The sequence below is a fragment of the Spinacia oleracea genome, chromosome 2 (genome assembly GCF_020520425.1).
Source record: "Spinacia oleracea cultivar Varoflay chromosome 2, BTI_SOV_V1, whole genome shotgun sequence".
In the NCBI taxonomy this organism is placed as follows: Eukaryota; Viridiplantae; Streptophyta; class Magnoliopsida; order Caryophyllales; family Amaranthaceae; genus Spinacia; species Spinacia oleracea.
The window spans coordinates 111,778,063-111,799,519 of record NC_079488.1 but is presented as its reverse complement, the minus strand read 5'-3'; the positions used below and the strand labels follow the sequence as shown (position 1 = coordinate 111,799,519).

General features: G+C 34.6%; 2 protein-coding genes and 2 long non-coding RNA genes across 5 annotated transcripts; all 4 read right to left on the bottom strand.

Annotated features, from left to right (window-relative positions):
* Nucleotides 1–354: 354 nt before the first annotated feature.
* Nucleotides 355–3,700, bottom strand: LOC110805608 (F-box protein FBW2). 2 transcript variants are annotated; one of them, XM_022011258.2, is made up of 3 exons: nucleotides 3,505–3,700; nucleotides 2,246–2,564; nucleotides 355–1,213 (listed from the first exon to the last, which is right to left on the bottom strand). In XM_022011258.2, exons 2-3 carry the CDS (start codon nucleotides 2,551–2,553, stop codon nucleotides 589–591), a joined length of 933 nt encoding a protein of 310 aa, XP_021866950.1. In that variant the 5' UTR covers nucleotides 2,554–2,564; nucleotides 3,505–3,700; the 3' UTR covers nucleotides 355–588. The 2 variants fall into 2 exon arrangements, with proteins under 2 accessions (XP_021866950.1, XP_021867013.1); XM_022011321.2 differs by lacking the exon at nucleotides 3,505–3,700 and adding an exon at nucleotides 3,257–3,414.
* Nucleotides 3,701–7,977: 4,277 nt separating this feature from the next.
* LOC110805748 (protein EXORDIUM-like 2) lies at nucleotides 7,978–9,152 on the bottom strand. Its single transcript, XM_022011401.2, has one exon. It carries the CDS (start codon nucleotides 9,074–9,076, stop codon nucleotides 8,138–8,140), a length of 939 nt encoding a protein of 312 aa, XP_021867093.1. The 5' UTR covers nucleotides 9,077–9,152; the 3' UTR covers nucleotides 7,978–8,137.
* A 650-nt stretch (nucleotides 9,153–9,802) lies between these two features.
* LOC130467187 (uncharacterized) lies at nucleotides 9,803–11,211 on the bottom strand. The gene is made up of 2 exons (XR_008927338.1): nucleotides 11,032–11,211; nucleotides 9,803–10,031 (listed from the first exon to the last, which is right to left on the bottom strand). It is a non-coding gene; the product is annotated as an uncharacterized lncRNA (long non-coding RNA).
* A 6,052-nt stretch (nucleotides 11,212–17,263) lies between these two features.
* LOC130468120 (uncharacterized) lies at nucleotides 17,264–18,672 on the bottom strand. The gene is made up of 2 exons (XR_008928524.1): nucleotides 18,493–18,672; nucleotides 17,264–17,492 (listed from the first exon to the last, which is right to left on the bottom strand). It is a non-coding gene; the product is annotated as an uncharacterized lncRNA (long non-coding RNA).
* Between the last annotated feature and the right edge of the window lie 2,785 nt (nucleotides 18,673–21,457).

The window sequence follows — 21,457 nt, the reverse complement described above, 5'->3', positions numbered from 1 at the left end:
ATTCATTACAAACTTGTATACTGTATAAGGCAGTCTTACACAAAAGACCACCTTGATATTGTATAAGTTAAACAATGAAACCAATTAATTAAGCAATTGAACTAATTAGTTAAGCATTGAAACCAATTAATTAAGCAATCAAAACGGTCTTTTCAGTAAGACGGTCTTACACGACAGTTGTCGTTGATTTATATTAATGCTTTTTACTTTTTCTAGTTTAATATGGTTAGATTTTTCTGGTTTGATCTACTGAGTAATAAGCAATAAGAATAAAGTAAACATAACATAGTCTAACATCGGTAATCTGACATGATATCAAAACCAAAACAAAAATCGCATAAATAAAACAATGAATCAAAACTTAAATCTTATACTTATATAAAATAATTAGATAAATATTCTAACATCTGAGATCGAAAATCTGATAAAAATATACAAACTGCAATACTTTCATTCATACTAAAAGGGTATATAGATCCACATAAAGACTTAAGGTGTAGAAAAATAGACTCTTCACAAATTTCACAAGGAGTGAAATAACACAAAGTTCATAACATAGCTATGAAGTAACCAACTATTAACTACTTACTAAGGCGATGGAGGCCAACCGAATTCATACATGTTATCAGGGCCTTCATAAATCCTGAGCTCTATATCTTCATCATCCCACATTCCATCAAAGCTTTCATCATCACTATAATCCATATAATCGTAATCCGAAAAGTCCGAATCCGAGTAATAATCATCGAAATACGCTCTTCTTTCGAACACACCCATCACTACTTGAGGCCCGAGAATCTCCAACTTAGGGTGCCGTTTCACAAGGGCATTTTTGTCTAAATGAACATCCCAACACCCTCTTAAGTCCAAAAACTCAAGGTTAGGGCACCCCGAAAGGATGTTAAGGACACACTCTACGTTGATTCGGAGGTAAGCTAACTCAAGTTGTTTAAGTTTAGGCATTGTTTTGGCAATAGCGTGAGCTTCATCGGCGTGTGATGGTTTGAAAGCCGAGCCTAAAGGGTGCATGTTCCAGCTTAAGGAAGACAAGAGTTTACAGTTTTTGCCAATGGCTTCTAAAGCATGGGTGCTAATCTGACAACAGTAGCTCAGGTCTAATGAAGTGAGTCTAGTGAACTTTCCGGCTAATTGCTCTACGATTGAGTCACTGATTTCACTTCTCCGCATTACAAGATTCTGAAGGGATCCAGCACTAGCAAAATGAAAAAGAAATAACACATTTACACCACAACATCATGGATTTGAATAAACATTGTCACATAATCATAAATTAACAAAACAATTACGGAGTACTGACTTTTTTTTTGTGCGAATGAGCCATAAGGGCAATACAAATTACAAATGGGGGAGGGGGATTCGAAACTGAGACCTATCACGCGCAAGCTATCAGTCTTAACCATTAGGCCAAGACCGCATTGGTTACTAGTAACTTATTAGATAATAAATTAATAGATCAGGTAATATTGCTGCAATGGAAGTTCAGATTAAGTGTTTATGTCCTCTTCTACACAAGGAATAGAAACCGGGGAATTGGCCGTTTCTCCTACATTCTTTTGTTATGTAAAACTTCAAGCCTTTAACTTCAGAGAATTGGCATTGAAGAGGAAAAAAACTAATCATGAAGATAGTAACATTGTTAGTTTTGTTTGGTTGGAGTAGATACATTGAGGATTTGTTTGGTTAAGCAAGCCAACAAATCTAACAATGCCAAAGGAATCCACCGGCCTCATCTCGAAAACGTGATTGTGAAGACATTGGTTTGGCATTGGGTGGATGTGAGACATTCCACCAAAATGAATATGTTCACAGATCCACAAAACACCAAATCCATGACTCTAATGCATGGTCCCGAATATTCTTTCTTTTCTTTGCATAACAAACCATTCCAGAACTATGACATTAATTCATTGGTACTAATGAGGTCGTGGCCTAATAGTTAAGTGTTACTGTGTGTTACTGTAGTCTCAGGTTCAAGTCCCCTTCCCATTTGTAATTTATATTGCATTTATGGTTCATTCGGATCATTAAAAAAAACATTAATTCATTGGTCCCCAAATCACACTTAACTCCACATTAATTCATTGATGTTCAATTTCACCTTCCACCCTTTTGCTTAATTTCATACCAAAACAAAGCACAACTACACACACATTCAACAATCACACAAAACTAGCCAAAACAAGGGTTTAATCCAACAATGAAAAACAGAATCAAGGATGCTTACTTTTCAGCAATGAAAGCAAAACTCTGATCATTATTGACACAAGAAACATGGAGCTTACGAAGCGAACCGGAGCTTCGAGTAATAAGCAATCGGAGCATCCGTTCGAGCTTCTCGGACTCGCAATGTACACTCCACTCATCAATGTCAATCTCTAACCAACAATAAGGCCCTTGAACAGCTTTCCCCCATGCCTTGCATACCCTAGGAATCACTGTCAATATGTCCTCTAAAGGGAGCTTCTTGAATATTAACCCTAATGCATCTGGAATTAACTCATCCCATTGTCTAAATTCACTTCCTTCTTCCATCTTACTCACCCCTTCAAAACAAACCCCCACAAATTAGTCCTTCACATTCAAAGAAGGATAATTGTATGAAAAATTGGGTGTTTTCAAATGGGTAAAGGATAATTGTATGAAAAATTACAGTAAATTAAAAAAAGATGGAATCTTTTACTAACTAAGCTAAAAATGGGAAAGAGCAGATCTATGGATAAATTAAACATACACCATTTCACAAAGAAAATTAAGAAATGTGAGCTAAAATCACACTTAACTGCATATTTAGTCTAAAAAATTAGCACCAAAGTTTTGATCTTTCTCAAATGGGTATGAGCTAAAATGCCTTCAAATTATTCCAATACTATTAAAGTTTTAATCTTTAACAAATGGGTATGAGCTAAAATGGCTTCAAATTATACCAATACTACCAAAGTTTTAATCTTTAACAAATGGGTATGAGCTAAAATGCCTTCAAATTATTCCAATACTACCAAAGTTTTAATCTTTAAGAAATGGGATGAGCTAAACTGCCTTCAAATTATTCCTATACTGCCAAAGTTTTAATCTTTCACAGATGTGCAATCTTAATCATGCAATAAAATGAAACTAATTTGCGAAGTTTTTAATCATACAAAAACCCCAAAATAATTACAAGCTCTAAAATTGAAAAATATGAGATCATAAACTTAAAAAACAGAGAAAACTTCAAAATGTGAGGTTAAATTTTTACCTTTACATAAATTTATTGGTAGAAATTAACATCAGAATTAGAATTTGGAGGAGGATTTTACAAGAAATGAGGAGAGAGAGATAGAAAGAGAGAGAGGGGAGAGTTTATCTTGCCAACTACCAAAAACCCAGAAAATTAAATGAGAAGGGTAGATCAACAAGGAACAGAACAATTAAAGCAGGAGTTTCAACAAAAATCAAATTAGAATACTGTAAAATTAAGAGGGTGGTAATAAATAAATAAAATACCTTAATTAATTAAGGAGGGAGATAGATAAAACTTGAAAGCTTCAACCTTTACGCCCGAACATGAAGAGGGAATTCCGAATTATCCGGTAAAACAAAAAAGTGGAGAGAGAATTTGTTTTAGTGTGTGAGAAAATGAGAAGAAAAAAAAACAAAAAAGGAGAAGTTTATCTCTCTAGTGGAGTGAGCTAACCAAACTGATTTAAACCACCGACAAGAAAAGTTGTATACCATGAAAAGCTTTTATTAACAAAAGACCCCACAAATCACCAAATTTGCAGAATTATAGGGGAGGGACAAGGGGGTAATTAAAAATTAAATTCAATGTTGTTACTAATTATAGAACAATTTCAATATCAAAGCCTTCTTTAATCTCGTGGTAAAGATTGAGGGTCTATGTACGATATGATAGTTATAGGTCTCAGGTTTGAATTTCTCTTTATTATATTGCTTTCGTGAATTATTCGCATACAAAAAGAAAGAGCAGTTTCAATCTTGTTAATGAGTATAGAACAATTTTCATTATTGGTTGGCTTTAGCGTGTACCCAAGGCCTATTTTTTCGGTAGAGTTGTTCATTTCGAGTAAATCCAAATGAGTTAATGAAGGGGTAAAACAATGTGGATGTGTTGTCATTAGATAGAGTTGTATAAACGTACGGAGTAGTAAAGTTGGTGTGACTTGATTTGTTTGATTAGTGTGTAAGTCGTTTCTGATTTGGATGATTTGGAATTGAATATGGTTCGCTAAACCAAAATCAATTTTTGGTAATGAATGAATGGAGTAACTTTATATGAAAGTGATCTTATGATGTGAATAAAACCACCTTACTCGAGCTGGGTAATCTCATACAAGTACATGTTAATGTTATGACACCATTAGATAGGCGATTATCCTTATTCGTATGCTACGAAATGTTTTCAATGGTACATAGATACACTCTTAATTGAACATATGCGATATTACGTATTTTTCTATTGGATTTTATATAATCTTAACGATTTTGATTTTGATTTTTGTATTTGTAAAGGGAATTTAATGTCAAATATACACATTAGAATATGGAGTGCGATGCTTCTTGGAAAACAAAACAAAAAATACACTCCAAAGTATTCTAGTTAATACTCCCTCCGTCTCTTTTTGTTCTTTACGTTTTTCTTTTAGGGTATTTCAAAATGTTCTTTAAATTTCCTTTTATATTATCACATAAATGACTTAGTATTCTATCAAAATTTGTGTCCAATTATTATTTTAACCAATTAAATTCATTGGGTCATTTAATCTCTTACACTTTTTCATTGGGACATTAATTTTTTCTCATTTCCCAATATCATAATTTTGATAAAAGTGAAAATATTATAAATAAACGTAATTTATCTTGTTTAACTAAAAAAATTGAGGAATCTCGATGCAAATTAATTAATCGTTAAAACGCGTGAAAAATAACAAACGTAAAAAACAAAAAGAGACGGGGGGAGTAGTATGGTGTTATTCCTTACAATTTTCTTTTATTAAATGCATCATTTGTATGAGCATACTGTTTTATGAAATTCACATGTAAATGTTAAATTATCAATTACTTTAATTAGTAAAGTGTTGAGGGATGATACATAAAACCCATATGACTTATGTATCATTTGTCTTTTCCCTTTGTGATTTTCTCTTGAAGAAAAAGTAGAGTCACATGAAAATGCAAATAGCAAAAAATGGGAAATGAAATATGAATGTAAAAAGTAAACCAAAAAGGGGTGAAAATGAGATATGCTTATAGTGTACGCAAAATGTGAAATAAGTTTAAGCATACACGTCAAAGTGTCAAACTTACTGGAATAAAATTAGTGGTGGTAGCTTTGGAATTATCCACTTTTTGTACGATTTTCTGCAGAATTAGAGCAGTTTAGTCAACAGGAGAATATTATTTTTTTACAGAAAATAAAAAGGATTTCAACTTCCAAGAGGGTTGAAAATGAAATGGAGTGGTAAATTATTGGATCAACTTAAAGGCGAAAGTTAGTTACGTAAGCATTGCATACATGTTGTGCTAACACGGATAATCGCCGGTTTTTTTTTTGTTTTTTTTTTTTTATTTTATTTTGTGAGTTTTAAGGATAATATAAATTAGAAAGGTTGAAAAAAGGATTGAACATTAAATCTATTGTAAACCGACCCTTAGTGACCCTTAGAAAGTCAGGGACCGTTTGGTTGGAGAAGGGTAAAGGGAATCAAAGATAATGAAATGAAAATCCTTTATTTAAAAATGGTGTTTGGTTTTCACAATTATCTCCTCTCTCACCGTAATAAACAATAACAAAATTAATAAAAAAATTATTTATTATTTATTACTTATTGCTTATTACTTACTCCGTATTATTTATTAATTACTTCGTATTACTTATTATAGAGGGTGGTCAAGGAAATGATAATGGAAAACCCTTGGAGGGTAGGGTATCATTGTAAAGGGATTCGAGGGTAAGTGAAAAAGGAAGTAGAGTAAAGAGAATGACAAAAACCACCAATCAAACAACAACAACAACAACAACAACAACAACAAATGTAATCAAACTCATCATTCTCTTTCCATTTCCCGAAAACCCCCAACTAAACGCCTCCTTAGAAACTAGAATATTAAATACCCTTTAATTCGATTTGTAATAAGTAAAAATCATAAAATATTAAGAGTATTCATTGAAACAAATTCAACACAATCCCACATAATCACATTTTTCCTTAAAATAATATGCTATGTAAATAAGTAAGGGTTGTTTGTTTAAGGATTCTTTTTGTATGAAGTATGAGATTTTTTTTTAATAAGGAAAAAAAACTAAGGCGGACAACCTTAATCATAATTTCAGATGAATACAAATGATGTACTCCGTATGAGATAATCCAATGCACATTCCAAAAAAAAAAAAGTTAGACAATGCAATACTCCATATCTCATACTTCAAAAATTAGCACTAACATGTAAATGCAATGCTCAAGTCTTTAGGTTGATCCAATAATTTACCACTCCATTTCATTTTCAAATGAAGTACGAAGTATGAGATATGGAGTATTGCATTGTCTAACTTTTTTATTTTTTTGGAATGTGCATTGGATTATCTGATTAGTTCCTTAGGCCCCTTAGTGGATCTCTTATTACTGTTTACAGCTTCTTGGCCCAAATTTAGCTATTGGGCCTGCCCATTCTTTCAGCCGCTTAAGCCGTCACCCAGCCCAGCCAGATTAGAAGGCTAGCGGCCCTTCCTCTTCTTTTTTCTTTTTTTTTTTTGCAATACAAAAGGCTTTTATCCAGTACTCCGTAAGAGGAAAGAAATTAAGCATAATTTTAACTAGTACCCGCAACATTATGTTTTTTTTTTCTTCTCTAAATCCGTGTTTTATAGATTTATTTTATCTTTGTAAAATGTCGTCTGATTGATTATTAATAATAATACTTTTTCCGTTTTTTAAATATTGTATCATAATTGACTTTACGTTCTCTAACGCATTACTTTGACTTTTAATGTCTCGAAATATGTATAAGTAAAAATTATAAAAATTATTATTTAAAAAATATATATCGATATAATATGAATAATTGAATATGTCGCATCTCTAACATGGTCGATCAAATGGACTTGACTGTAGACTGTAGTTCCCATCATCACTCATCAGTTAATCACACGATCTACAACGAATATAGATTGAGGTTATAATTGCGTGAATATCAACATCCAAAACCGTTCAAATTAGACCACAAAGACGATTTACTTCGAGATTGGGCCTATTGGCCCATTGTCACACCTAACATGTCCGATCTTTATTCTTCAAGATGGATTACTAACTTACTACTTAGATATGAAAACATACAAATTTGAGTACAAATGTACAATGGTTCATCTTTTCATTCAAGAGCAAAGTAGAATTAACAAGAGTTTAGTGTTAACATTTGACCAAGGAATCAATATTAAGTGACACAGACTAAGCTTTGTTCTTTTCGCTCGGTCTGGTTTGCCTTTTCTAGTTTATGGTGTGTTCTGAATGTTTTCTGTTAGTGTATTTTATTTTTTATAATCTGATTTGATCAGATCTAATCTAATAAATAAAAAACTAAGGTGAAAAGCAGAAAAAGGCATAGCCTAATTTAAAATAAAGATGTGGATGAACCATGCATGTACCACATACTTAACTTGCAACATAGCTTAGGTGTGATTGTGTGAATATGATGTATGTACTCCATTTGACCTAAACTTTGCAAGCTAGATGTTTGGTATACTTTTAAATTGTCAAACACATATTCACATGTTTACTTCGAAGAAGTAATAAACCAATAATTAACATCAACAATAGTACACATAGTACATTGTATGTGAAAAAAGACATTTATATCACCTAGCTCAAAGCTCCGCATTTAACCTAAATTAAAGTGACACGCATTCAAGATTTTTATCATTTACCCGTAAAGTAAAACAATAATAGAAAATACTCTATACCGTAGATAAAATTTAATTCTTGTAACTTGAACAATAACCAATAAATGTAATACAAAATACAAAAAGAGAGATACGGATTCAACTCTACACACTTATGTACACATTTTTTTTTTTTTTTTTTGTGAAATATCCTAGTGTTCCCAAAGTGGTCGGCAAGGCGCCTCACACAAGAGTTTTACACGCCGAAGTTTTCGGGTCCCACATAGCCGGAAGCAAATACTTACGCCCATGGGCCCCATACGCATTAAAACTTGCTCCTGTTGTACGGTCAACCAGGACCTTACCCGGGTATCCAGGGTAAGAACCCGACCCAAATATACCCGTACAAGCAGAAACCGCTTCCAAACCACCATCAACCGGACCTTGAAAATATCCGTTATCAAACGGGTTAGTAACAGCCCCAGCCAACACCGTGGCCAAGTTCATAATCATACCATCAACCCCAACGTCACCATTCGGGGAAACGAGTGCCGGGGTTTGTGGGCCATATATGGGTTGATGAAAGGGCCAAGCACACTGACCCGGACACTGTTTTTCCGGGTTACCCACCCAAGCATAAGCAAACTTGATCTTTTTGTGTTTTCCCGCTAAACCGGACCCATGTGCACCGCACGAGCTCATGCAAAACATGTCCGGTACCACGTCAGCAGATGTCAAAACGACGTTGATTGAGTTCCTATGAGGGAGTTTAGAGGCTAAAACGACGAGTTGAGCAGGGGTTAAGACTTTCCCTAGGGAGTAAGTTTGGTCTAGGAATTGCTTTCCTAAGGTAACGGTGGAAGGTCCTCCCCTGTACCTTTCGGTAATTTGCCACCAGGAAAAAACCGACGGTTGTGATGTACGTGCTATTTTAGAGGAAAGTGATTGGATGAAGTCAATGATTATGGACCGTTGGATTGGGGTGAACTTACCATACCAAATGAGATTAACGGTAAGGTTACCTTTGAGAAGAGGGCCATTATGGTATTTTAGTGTAAGAGGCTCTTGTTGTACTAGAGCTAGCTTACGTGGCGGCGAGGCCGAGCAAGGTAGGAAGAAGGAAGAAGCTACAACAAGAGTGGCTAAAATTAAGAAATGAGGGTTATTATGATGATTAGCCATTTTTATGAGATTAGGGTGATTAATTAAGGATTATTAAGAAATAGAGAAGGTTGATGAGAGATGTGGTAAGGAGGAGGAGAGGAAGGGGGTATTTATATGAGGGAAATAAAATTTAAGTAAAGGTCAATTGTACAGCTAAGAAGTGGGTAACGGTAATGCAATGATAAGGATGAGGAGAAAAACAAAAGGAAGAGTAGCTAATTAAGAACGTACGGAGTAGAAAATAAGGAACAAATTAAAACATTTAAAATTAAATATTGGAATAACTATGATTGTGGAAAATCGACATCTACAATTAACTATGGCGCTCTACTTTTAAAGGGTTTTTTGGTTTATCAGGACGATCCAATTTTTAAGAATATCATCATAAAATCGTCCTTAGTTATAATTAACCTGATGAATCAATTGCCCTCCTACTGCACGTAACCGTGTTAATTGGTTGGGTATGTTATTACAGATTAAGACCCTAATTTTTTGGATTTAATTTCACTTTCAGTTCAGATCAGTTTATTTCAATTCACTTCAGTTCAGCTTCGTTTCATTCAGTTCAGTTCAAGGACATTCATTTCTTAAAATGGTATTGGTTTGAATTACATATTTATTATTATTGTAACACCCCGACAATTCTCTCTTTTCTAAAATAACCTTTTAATATAAAACATAGAGAATTATCAAGGCATTATCGCCCGTGTGAAAACGTAACGGCTTATTCAGAATTTTGCAGCGGAAAACATAAAACTAACTTTAGGTTTATAAATAATCGATTACAGGTTTAGTCTCAAAAATCAACCAACGAAAATAAGGAAATATAAATAGTATGACAAGTTTAAAGTCCATTTAAACAAACCCAAGTCAACTTAGCAAATCAAAACTAAATACAAGCTCTCTATTCCCGATCCCAATGATGCAACATCTTCAAACCTGCAGATGGACAATGCTTATTGATCCTTAGAGACTGCTCACCAAAGATTGGGTCATCACAGGATCAATAAGGCATAGCCATGATCAACATGCACAAGCAAAAGCACGTAATCAGCAAAGCTGAGTACTACATACTAAATCAATAATAATCCTAACATGATTCTATTAAACGAACAACCCTAACATGATACTAATGAACACAAACAAGGGCAGACAAAACATGATAGTTTGACGACCATACTTGACCAGACTAGACTAGGCTAGACTTTTAGCAATAATATTATTTTAGTTGAAATAGACAATGGACCGAGTTGACCATCCAGAAGTCTTCACTAAGGAAGACGAGGTACGGGCGCGACTCCGTAACCTCAGTGACCTGCGATATCGAGGAACGTTTAAATAAAAATAGGACACGGTGATCAATCCGGTCCGAATTAAAGGCCATGGGCTACCACCATGAACCCCAACTCCTGTTTGTCCGTCACTTCAGACGTGCACAGTCTAAAGCTATTGCTATTCAGTTTCACTTTACATGATTTACAAATTGAGATCCCGTTATGACTCAACCATTACATAAGACAGACAATTCACATTTGTTCACAACTGTTTTTTTTATCTTGGAATTAAGTAAGTGATCATAAAAGCATCAATCAAGACTCATTCCAACTTAACCAACCTTTCCTTTAACCATGAGCAACCCTGTATATGGGCATAAAGTTTCAACTTACTAAACAAGGTCCTCCGCCCTTATAAAGTAGTGAAAAGATAGAAAGGGAACAACAACCAATTGATCCAACCCAATCATATAGAATAATCTAGTGTCCCCAACCAACATGTTTGTATCAAACATCCATACTAACATGTTACAGTTCTTATAGTGCAAAATAAGTTCAATAAGTTTGTCCAACAGTATTAAACATGCACATTCCATATAACCAAGTTTGTCTATAATATCAACATCACCAAGTTCAACAATAATATCAACATGATTTCAACAATTAGCACACATTGCAAGCACGCAGGTATGTACGTACCTTGTGTAAACAAACTGCAAGACCACTTTAATAATTCAAAAGTCGCCTACGGAGAATTCTCCACCTAACAACAACCAATATAGACTCATATCAATTCATATTGAATTTTCAACAACATTAGGGAGCTTCAAACCCTTCCTAAACATAATTAGAACATTTTTCAATATCGAAACTTGAATATTTGGTTTCCTAGCATCATAATTATTATATTAATTATTGAAATTCGTTGAAAACTTTTGCAAACATCGTACTTTAAATTTTCAGCAATATAAATTCATTTAAAAGCTTCACCAAGGTCAATCTACGTTCCTAGTATCTCAAAACAACCAATTCAATAATTCATACTCAACCTATCATGATTAAAAATCATAAAAACCTTGAATTTCATACTTTAAACAATCAAAATTCATATTTCAAAGTAATTTGATAATCTGAAAATTAATAACTTTATTATATAATTTGCATAATCTGAAATTTATAATTTAAATTACAAAAATCATCACTTTAATTCAAGAAACATAATTCAAATTAATGAAACATAATTCAAATTAATAAATCATAATAAGCCCTAACTTATAATTCAATCAACCAAAACTTGAAATTAATTCGTTTATAAACTCAACCAACATCTGAAAATCATGTTCAAACCATAAAAATTATGAATTTAATATCAAGAACATAATTTCAATTAACAATTATAATTAATTAAAATAATTAGTTACTTAGGGTTTAAGAAATAACCGAAGAGAGAAAACAAGAAGCTGCCGGTGGACAAGGTGGTGCGGCAACAAGCGGGCAGGTGGTGCAGCGGCTGAGTGACGCTGCTGGTGGTTGCGGTGGCCGTGCAGCGACGGCTGAGTTTGTGGGGCAGGAAGAAAGAAGCAACGAGCGAAGGGAATGTCGTTGCGTGCGTGGAGGAGAAAGAAGGGAGAGGAGAGGTTTCTGGTGTGGGCGAAGGACGCGGCGGCGCAGCAATGACTGGGCGGATACTGCGGTGGCGCGGAGGCTGAGCGAGAACAAAAACAGAGTAACTATTAATGGGTGTGCAACCAAGACCAAGGAGTTTAAGAGAACGAAAGAGAGAGAAGGAGAGGGAGGATTACCGGCGGCTGAGGCTTCGGTAAAGGACGACGGTGGTCGGCTGGACGGCGGCGACGAGAAGAGGGGCTTGAGGTTCCTGTTCACGTGCAGCAGGAAGAAGAGGGAAAGAGGGTTTTTGTTTCCTTTGAGTTTTACGTGAGTGAAGGAGAGGAGAGAGAGTTATGGGTTTATTTTGGGTTTATTTGTTTTGGGCTTCACCAATTTGGGCTAGGATTAGGATTTACTTTTAGTATTTGAATCCAAAATCGATTAGGCTTGGTTTCCCAATTTCAAATGTGTTTTCGAAATTCAAAGTCTTTTCAACATAGAATTCTAAAATTATTTTACATTGCATAAATCATTAAAACATTTAAAACGTATAAAAATAAATATTCGTTAATTAAATATTTATTTCTAAAATTCGTAAATTCTATTCAAATATAATTAACTATACGTTAAAATAAAAATATAAAATGTATAAAATTACGGGGGATTACAATCTACCCCTCTTAAAAGAAGTTTCGTCCCGAAACTTGACAGGGAAATTCACACCTTTTTCAAAAGTTTTCAACTTATTCATACTAAAGAAGTATTTGTGCCACCTAAGTGCACTATTTTGCCAACTCAAAGCTGTTTGTGTTACTCATGAACACCTTTTCTTATGCGGAGAATCTATTTGCTTTGCATCAACTTGTAAAGGTTGCTAAAAATAAGCATAAAATGCATAAAAATACCATAAAAATAGGTAAAAAGCGCGAATTTCTATCGCATTCTACCCCCTTAAAGAAAACGAGTTACGCCCTCGTAACTCACCCCAGGGAATGACTTTGGATATTTCTACTTCAACGAATCATGCCCCCAAAGCTATATTTCCACTAAAATCATAGCAAGTGGGATTTCTACACTTCTTTCCACACAATGCCTCAACAGGTGACATCGTAATGCTTGCATGGTAACTATTGATGCACGAAAATTCAATCGAACCTGGGTGGCTTTCCCAATTACCCTTAGAGTCAATAACACAGGTTTTCAACATAAATTCCGTTAGTAATCTCAATCTGTCTATTGGTTGCAGGGCGGAAAGAAATATTCATTTTCAATGTTGTCCCCAAGATTCAACTGGACCTTATTGCCAAAATTTCAGACTTTTGTTCTCGGTAAGGATCTTATATGTTGCCCTATAAGGGTAATGTCTCCAAATATTCGTAGATAACACCATAACAGCTAACTCTAGGTCATGGGTTTGGTAATTAGCCTTATAAGGTTTCAATTGACGCGACAACAGCTAAATCTAGAAAGTTTCCTCACATTTCTCACTTCACTTGAATTTCGATTCCTTTTTCAACAAGTTGGTCATTGGTTTTGCTTTCTTCCAAAAGTCTTTCACAACCTCCTATAATGGTCATCTAGGCCTATAAAACTTCAAGTATCGGACACGTTCTTTGGAGTAGGTCACTCACTCACAGCTTGAATCTTAGCATGATCTACAGAAACTCCTTCTGTTCAACTTTTCCTTGATACCGAACCTCATTACACTTTTCATGGGTGTATAACTTTTGGGCTTAACTCTTAGCTCTTGCACCAATTCATGTATTTCTTTTCATCTTTTCCAGCCAACAATGATTTCCAACGATCCTGGACCACTCAAATCTTCTCTTAAATTTATTCCCTTACGTAACATAGTTCTCAATCAATTTAGTCCTTCACTTTTCTGTCGGTGTCACTTATACACATATGACTTCAAGATTTGTATACTTCATTTAATAAAACTAGATTCTTCCTAAGCGTCTCCAAGTAATCCTCAAGTGTTTGTCATGCTCTTTCTCATTCCTTGCATAAATGGGGATATCATTAATAACATCATAACGAACTTAATTCGGAATTCGTAGAAAATCTCATTCATCAAATCCATAATTAATGCAGGTGCATTGGTTAACCCAAAAGACGTTACTCTAAAACCCATAATGACAATGACGAATCCTAATGAGGTCTTAGACCCTTATCAGCTATTCCCAATTGGTGGTACTTCAAACGCAAATCAGTCTTCGAGAACACACTCGCCCAATTCAATTGATCCAATATGTCATCTATCCTAGGCAAGGGATACTTGTTATTGATGGTGTTTAGCTCCCTAAAATCGATGCACAATTCCATACTCTTATCTTTCTCCTTAACAAACAACACAGGAGCTCCCCACGGTGATGCACTAGGCCTAATATATTCCTTGACCAAACAACTCTTACAACTGTGTCCTAATTAGCTCATTTCAGGAGGTGTCATGCTATAAGGTTCCTTGGATATAGGTGTCGTTTCAGGATTTAACTCTATAATGAACTCAAAGGCTCTAGCAGGTGACATACTCGCAATTTCACTCGGAAACACATCAATGAATCCATTCACAAAGGTAACATCCTCGATTTTCACTCTAACTTCTTTACTAACCTCTAACACACTATCGAAAAATAGTTCACACTTCTTGTTCATCAAGTCCTCACTTGCATTACAGAAATAACTAAAGGTTCTTGGACTTCTCAAAACATCTATACGAGGTCAATCTTCCAATATGGTTCCTTAAATTTACTTTCTGAATTTCACAGTACGTCTATCTTAGCGTTGTACAAACTTAGCCAATCCCATCCTAAGGTTTATGAATTCTTGTGCCTTTTGTTTTCTCATAAAAAGAGGATAAAACTTTTTCCTTAAGACGGTAACAAATGAATCCCAATTGAATCTCTCAACAACGCTAAGTCTAACCCCATTTTCTCTCCACCACAAATCAGCTTCATCTTCCAAGTACAGTGCAACTTGACCCACTCTCATGTTCTCAAGACAGTTCACATCCCCAAACAGTTTCTCAAACTCTCTAACCCAGTTCTCTAGAAAGGTAGGATCAGCTTGCTTCTTAAAGTATGATGGCTTAACTTTGGTTAGTCTCTCAAACATGTCCCCAGTAGAATCAGGACGCTCAGTTCTCTCTTCAGCCAGTCTTCCCGCCAAAAGGCGAATAGTAGCAACTAACTCACTATTGCTTGACATTCTAGTGTGCGACCTAAAATTAATTACTCTACGATACATAACTCATATGTCCCCTCTACGAAAGAATTTTAGATTTGATCGTAGAGATCGCATCAACAAACACTTATTCAAGAATGTACACCAATAATAGAGCAATCATTGTCACTCATTCAAGAAAATATCCCTATCAAGGACATAAAATTTGAAAACCAATGAATGGAAGTTCAATCACAACAAATAAGTAATAATATTCCCATTCGCGTGCCCAAAATAAACTTTTGATCATTTGGATTATCAATAATCTAACTCTATTCCTCAAAAGAATGTTAATAACAATTTCTAAACCATAATAACGCACTTGTCCTCAAATTAACATAAAGGTTCTACGACACAAACATAAACTATTGTTGTTGAATAACGAAACTCTCAAACTGGAAATGAATACTTTAACTTCTATTGCTAACTCTATAAAGGCTTATTATATCCTTGAAGAGAATAAAGAATAACTCAAACTCTTATTGCTTTAACTTTAAACCGTTGCTGATATGCCACTTATTCTTTAAAACATAAAAGAACTAACTAACTATTACAACTTCAAATGTTTAAGGCATCTTGCCTACCTATTCTTTCCTTGGAAACTTGTGGAGTAAGATCTAGATCTTCAATATTCGTCGAATTCTTCTTCCGAGTATGAGTCTTCTTTCATGTCTTTATCTTGATGAGACTCACTTGCCACCTCACCATCACCTTTAGGTTCCACATCCGACTCACTAGGAATCTCAATGGTAGGCTCATGGGCCACTGGGTTAGGGTTATTTGCCTCAACCACTACATTCTCATTCTCCACGGTTACATCATTTCCCTCTAGATATTTACAACTCTAATAGGTTCATCTATAACTGCATCCCAAGCATGACTCCATGAGTTTCTACCCTCCTTGAACCCATTTTCTACGACCTCAATAATGGTGGTCAGGATCTCTACGTCATATCTCTACCTACCATCCCTAGTCCCATACTTAATCAACTTTGGTGTTCCATCATCAGAATGCATGTCTTTAAACTTTTCCTTGAGTTCTAGGTATGGAAATTTGTTAGGTAAGCAATTAATGATAGTGGCTGCTATGATATCCTTTCTCATTAAGATAGGTTGCCCTTAAACTTTAGCATAATATTCACATCCAAACATGATTTTCTTCACGTAAATATCAGGGGTTTCTATATCAAGTTTCTCGAAGGATCCTATGTTGGTATACTTGGAAAGAAACATTTTATTCTTGAAATAAACAATTCAAGGTCTCACTAACGATTTTCCAGCCAAAACATAAACAAGGTTCAGTAATCGATAAGTTTGGTGGAATCAAACAATTCTTTATGCACTTGTAAATGTAACACTTAAACAATTAGCACATGCACATACATAACAATCAATTTCTTATCATTGACTAGCTACTAATGCACATATAATTCTATCTTATATGCCCTTCTTATACTACCCATCTCTCATAAGCTAAAGCATTGGAATAATTTAAATAACAAGGTAAAAGGACGCTAATATAATAAAATTATAACATAGAATAATAACATAAATAAAATATAAAATAAATAAAGTAAAATAAATTAAGGAAATGCGTAGCGAATAAATTAGAAAATAAAGTTATTAATTCGAAAAAGATTTATATTTTCTAATAACGAATTCTAAATCTTAAAACAACTAAAAAAAATTTGAACTTCTTTAAAAAAGTGTACTCATTATTTTTTTGAATAATAAATAATAAGAAAAATAAAAATGTCAAAATTATCACTTTAACTTGAATAATAATTTGATTTCGAACTTAAATAAGAAATATCATATACTTTCAAACAAGATAAAAGGAAATCGACCCCCCAAAAAAAAAGTACCAATTTTGAACACTATAATCCGTAGAAGCTCGATTTTTAAGAAATTTATTTTAAATAACTAACTAGTTAGGCGCCTAAAAATTTATTAAAATAAAACCTTAGCTTCTAGATACCACTTTGTAACACCCCGACAATTCTCTCTTTTCTAAAATAACCTTTTAATATAAAACATAGAGAATTATCAAGGCATTATCGCCCGTGTGAAAACGTAACGGCTTATTCAGAATTTTGCAGCGGAAAACATAAAACTAACTTTAGGTTTATAAATAATCGATTACAGGTTTAGTCTCAAAAATCAACCAACGAAAATAAGGAAATATAAATAGTATGACAAGTTTAAAGTCCATTTAAACAAACCCAAGTCAACTTAGCAAATCAAAACTAAATACAAGCTCTCTATTCCCGATCCCAATGATGCAACATCTTCAAACCTGCAGATGGACAATGCTTATTGATCCTTAGAGACTGCTCACCAAAGATTGGGTCATCACAGGATCAATAAGGCATAGCCATGATCAACATGCACAAGCAAAAGCACGTAATCAGCAAAGCTGAGTACTACATACTAAATCAATAATAATCCTAACATGATTCTATTAAACGAACAACCCTAACATGATACTAATGAACACAAACAAGGGCAGACAAAACATGATAGTTTGACGACCATACTTGACCAGACTAGACTAGGCTAGACTTTTAGCAATAATATTATTTTAGTTGAAATAGACAATGGACCGAGTTGACCATCCAGAAGTCTTCACTAAGGAAGACGAGGTACGGGCGCGACTCCGTAACCTCAGTGACCTGCGATATCGAGGAACGTTTAAATAAAAATAGGACACGGTGATCAATCCGGTCCGAATTAAAGGCCATGGGCTACCACCATGAACCCCAACTCCTGTTTGTCCGTCACTTCAGACGTGCACAGTCTAAAGCTATTGCTATTCAGTTTCACTTTACATGATTTACAAATTGAGATCCCGTTATGACTCAACCATTACATAAGACAGACAATTCACATTTGTTCACAACTGTTTTTTTTATCTTGGAATTAAGTAAGTGATCATAAAAGCATCAATCAAGACTCATTCCAACTTAACCAACCTTTCCTTTAACCATGAGCAACCCTGTATATGGGCATAAAGTTTCAACTTACTAAACAAGGTCCTCCGCCCTTATAAAGTAGTGAAAAGATAGAAAGGGAACAACAACCAATTGATCCAACCCAATCATATAGAATAATCTAGTGTCCCCAACCAACATGTTTGTATCAAACATCCATACTAACATGTTACAGTTCTTATAGTGCAAAATAAGTTCAATAAGTTTGTCCAACAGTATTAAACATGCACATTCCATATAACCAAGTTTGTCTATAATATCAACATCACCAAGTTCAACAATAATATCAACATGATTTCAACAATTAGCACACATTGCAAGCACGCAGGTATGTACGTACCTTGTGTAAACAAACTGCAAGACCACTTTAATAATTCAAAAGTCGCCTACGGAGAATTCTCCACCTAACAACAACCAATATAGACTCATATCAATTCATATTGAATTTTCAACAACATTAGGGAGCTTCAAACCCTTCCTAAACATAATTAGAACATTTTTCAATATCGAAACTTGAATATTTGGTTTCCTAGCATCATAATTATTATATTAATTATTGAAATTCGTTGAAAACTTTTGCAAACATCGTACTTTAAATTTTCAGCAATATAAATTCATTTAAAAGCTTCACCAAGGTCAATCTACGTTCCTAGTATCTCAAAACAACCAATTCAATAATTCATACTCAACCTATCATGATTAAAAATCATAAAAACCTTGAATTTCATACTTTAAACAATCAAAATTCATATTTCAAAGTAATTTGATAATCTGAAAATTAATAACTTTATTATATAATTTGCATAATCTGAAATTTATAATTTAAATTACAAAAATCATCACTTTAATTCAAGAAACATAATTCAAATTAATGAAACATAATTCAAATTAATAAATCATAATAAGCCCTAACTTATAATTCAATCAACCAAAACTTGAAATTAATTCGTTTATAAACTCAACCAACATCTGAAAATCATGTTCAAACCATAAAAATTATGAATTTAATATCAAGAACATAATTTCAATTAACAATTATAATTAATTAAAATAATTAGTTACTTAGGGTTTAAGAAATAACCGAAGAGAGAAAACAAGAAGCTGCCGGTGGACAAGGTGGTGCGGCAACAAGCGGGCAGGTGGTGCAGCGGCTGAGTGACGCTGCTGGTGGTTGCGGTGGCCGTGCAGCGACGGCTGAGTTTGTGGGGCAGGAAGAAAGAAGCAACGAGCGAAGGGAATGTCGTTGCGTGCGTGGAGGAGAAAGAAGGGAGAGGAGAGGTTTCTGGTGTGGGCGAAGGACGCGGCGGCGCAGCAATGACTGGGCGGATACTGCGGTGGCGCGGAGGCTGAGCGAGAACAAAAACAGAGTAACTATTAATGGGTGTGCAACCAAGACCAAGGAGTTTAAGAGAACGAAAGAGAGAGAAGGAGAGGGAGGATTACCGGCGGCTGAGGCTTCGGTAAAGGACGACGGTGGTCGGCTGGACGGCGGCGACGAGAAGAGGGGCTTGAGGTTCCTGTTCACGTGCAGCAGGAAGAAGAGGGAAAGAGGGTTTTTGTTTCCTTTGAGTTTTACGTGAGTGAAGGAGAGGAGAGAGAGTTATGGGTTTATTTTGGGTTTATTTGTTTTGGGCTTCACCAATTTGGGCTAGGATTAGGATTTACTTTTAGTATTTGAATCCAAAATCGATTAGGCTTGGTTTCCCAATTTCAAATGTGTTTTCGAAATTCAAAGTCTTTTCAACATAGAATTCTAAAATTATTTTACATTGCATAAATCATTAAAACATTTAAAACGTATAAAAATAAATATTCGTTAATTAAATATTTATTTCTAAAATTCGTAAATTCTATTCAAATATAATTAACTATACGTTAAAATAAAAATATAAAATGTATAAAATTACGGGGGATTACAATTATATTTTCAAAATAAAAATAAAAATAAAAATATAATAATCCAATAAAAAGTAAAAGGGATGGTGACATGATGAAGTTTGAAGATTGAGGGAGAAGTTTTGGGTTATTGTTTTTTGACTAAGGAACGAAAAAAGGGTGTGCCCAAGAAATATGGGGGGCAAGCAATACCACAATACGCCAATACTAATGAAAGGCGCCAGCTGTGGAGTTGGTCTAGTTGGACTACTACAAGTTAAGTACTCCCTCCGTCCCGGAATACTTGACCTGTTTTCCTTATCGGGCCGTCCCTTAATACTTGACCTGTTTCTAAAAATGGAAATATTATAACAATATTATATTATTTCTCACTCCACCCCTATTAACCCACCTACCCCCTACTCCATACAAAAAATAATTAAAAATTCAACCCCTACTCTCCCCTAACCCCACCCCTTTACACATTTCCCACTAACTACAATAAAATAATACCCCAATATCAACTACTACCTATTAAATTAAATAAGTCAATTCAAGTTCCTTAAACTCTGTGCCGGTCAAACCGGGTCGAGTATTCCGGGACGAAGGGAGTAGTGAGTAATATGTTTGTATTTAGACTTTTTTAACTCTTTTTGGACGGCAAGGAAAAAGCGTATGGTGGTCGTGTTTTCAAGGGAAGTGAGGTATGGGTCGAGCCTCCCATTCTTTTGTTTTGCACGCCGTCGTATTATTATTTTTCTATTCATACTTCCTCTATTTCGCGCCAAGAATTATTTAAATTGCACGGAGTAAAGATGGTTGTGGGTCAGGTTGGGTATTGGGTTAGGTCGGGTATCAAGTCAAGACCATGGGCTAAATGGACCCGTTCGTACCAAACCCATTTTAATGGGCTGGACTAAACTAAAAAATTTAAAAATGCGTCCCATAACATGTCCTCGTGTCGGATCGGACTGTTATATCTAAACTTAATTTTACTAAATTTAATGTGTTTTGTCATGTCGTGTTATGCTTCGACTCTTGTTGGTATTTTCCCCCAAAAAAATACAGCCCATGCCCATACCACAACCCACAATTTTGTGCTCTGACCGGGCCAGGCCGGGCTTCGCTTTTTTCGTGTCTGTGTCTGTAGTTTTATACTTTTATAGGTAAAGAGGAGAGTCGATATGACTCAAAGGAGCGTGATTGTGTGAAGTGAGGTTTAGATCACGCGACCAACTTCGTCACCTTCTCCGCTATCTCTATGGAGTAATGGTAAAAGTTTGATTTTTAGACTATTTACAAACTTTTCTTTGATCACTATGGTGATTTATACCAAGTATATAACATTAAAATAAAGTCATTTGCAATTTTATTTGAATCGTCTTAAATCTAAATGTATATTTTAAAAATATTAACTTATAATTAAAATT

Coding starts and splice junctions, on each gene's coding strand:
- LOC110805608 (XM_022011258.2), bottom strand. CDS start 2,553: ATGGAAGAAGGAAGTGAATTTAGACAATGGGATGAGTTAATTCCAGAT. Junction 1,214..2,245: donor TTTGCTTTCATTGCTGAAAA/GTAAGCATCCTT, acceptor TCATTTTGCTAG/TGCTGGATCCCTTCAGAATC.
- LOC110805748 (XM_022011401.2), bottom strand. CDS start 9,076: ATGGCTAATCATCATAATAACCCTCATTTCTTAATTTTAGCCACTCTT.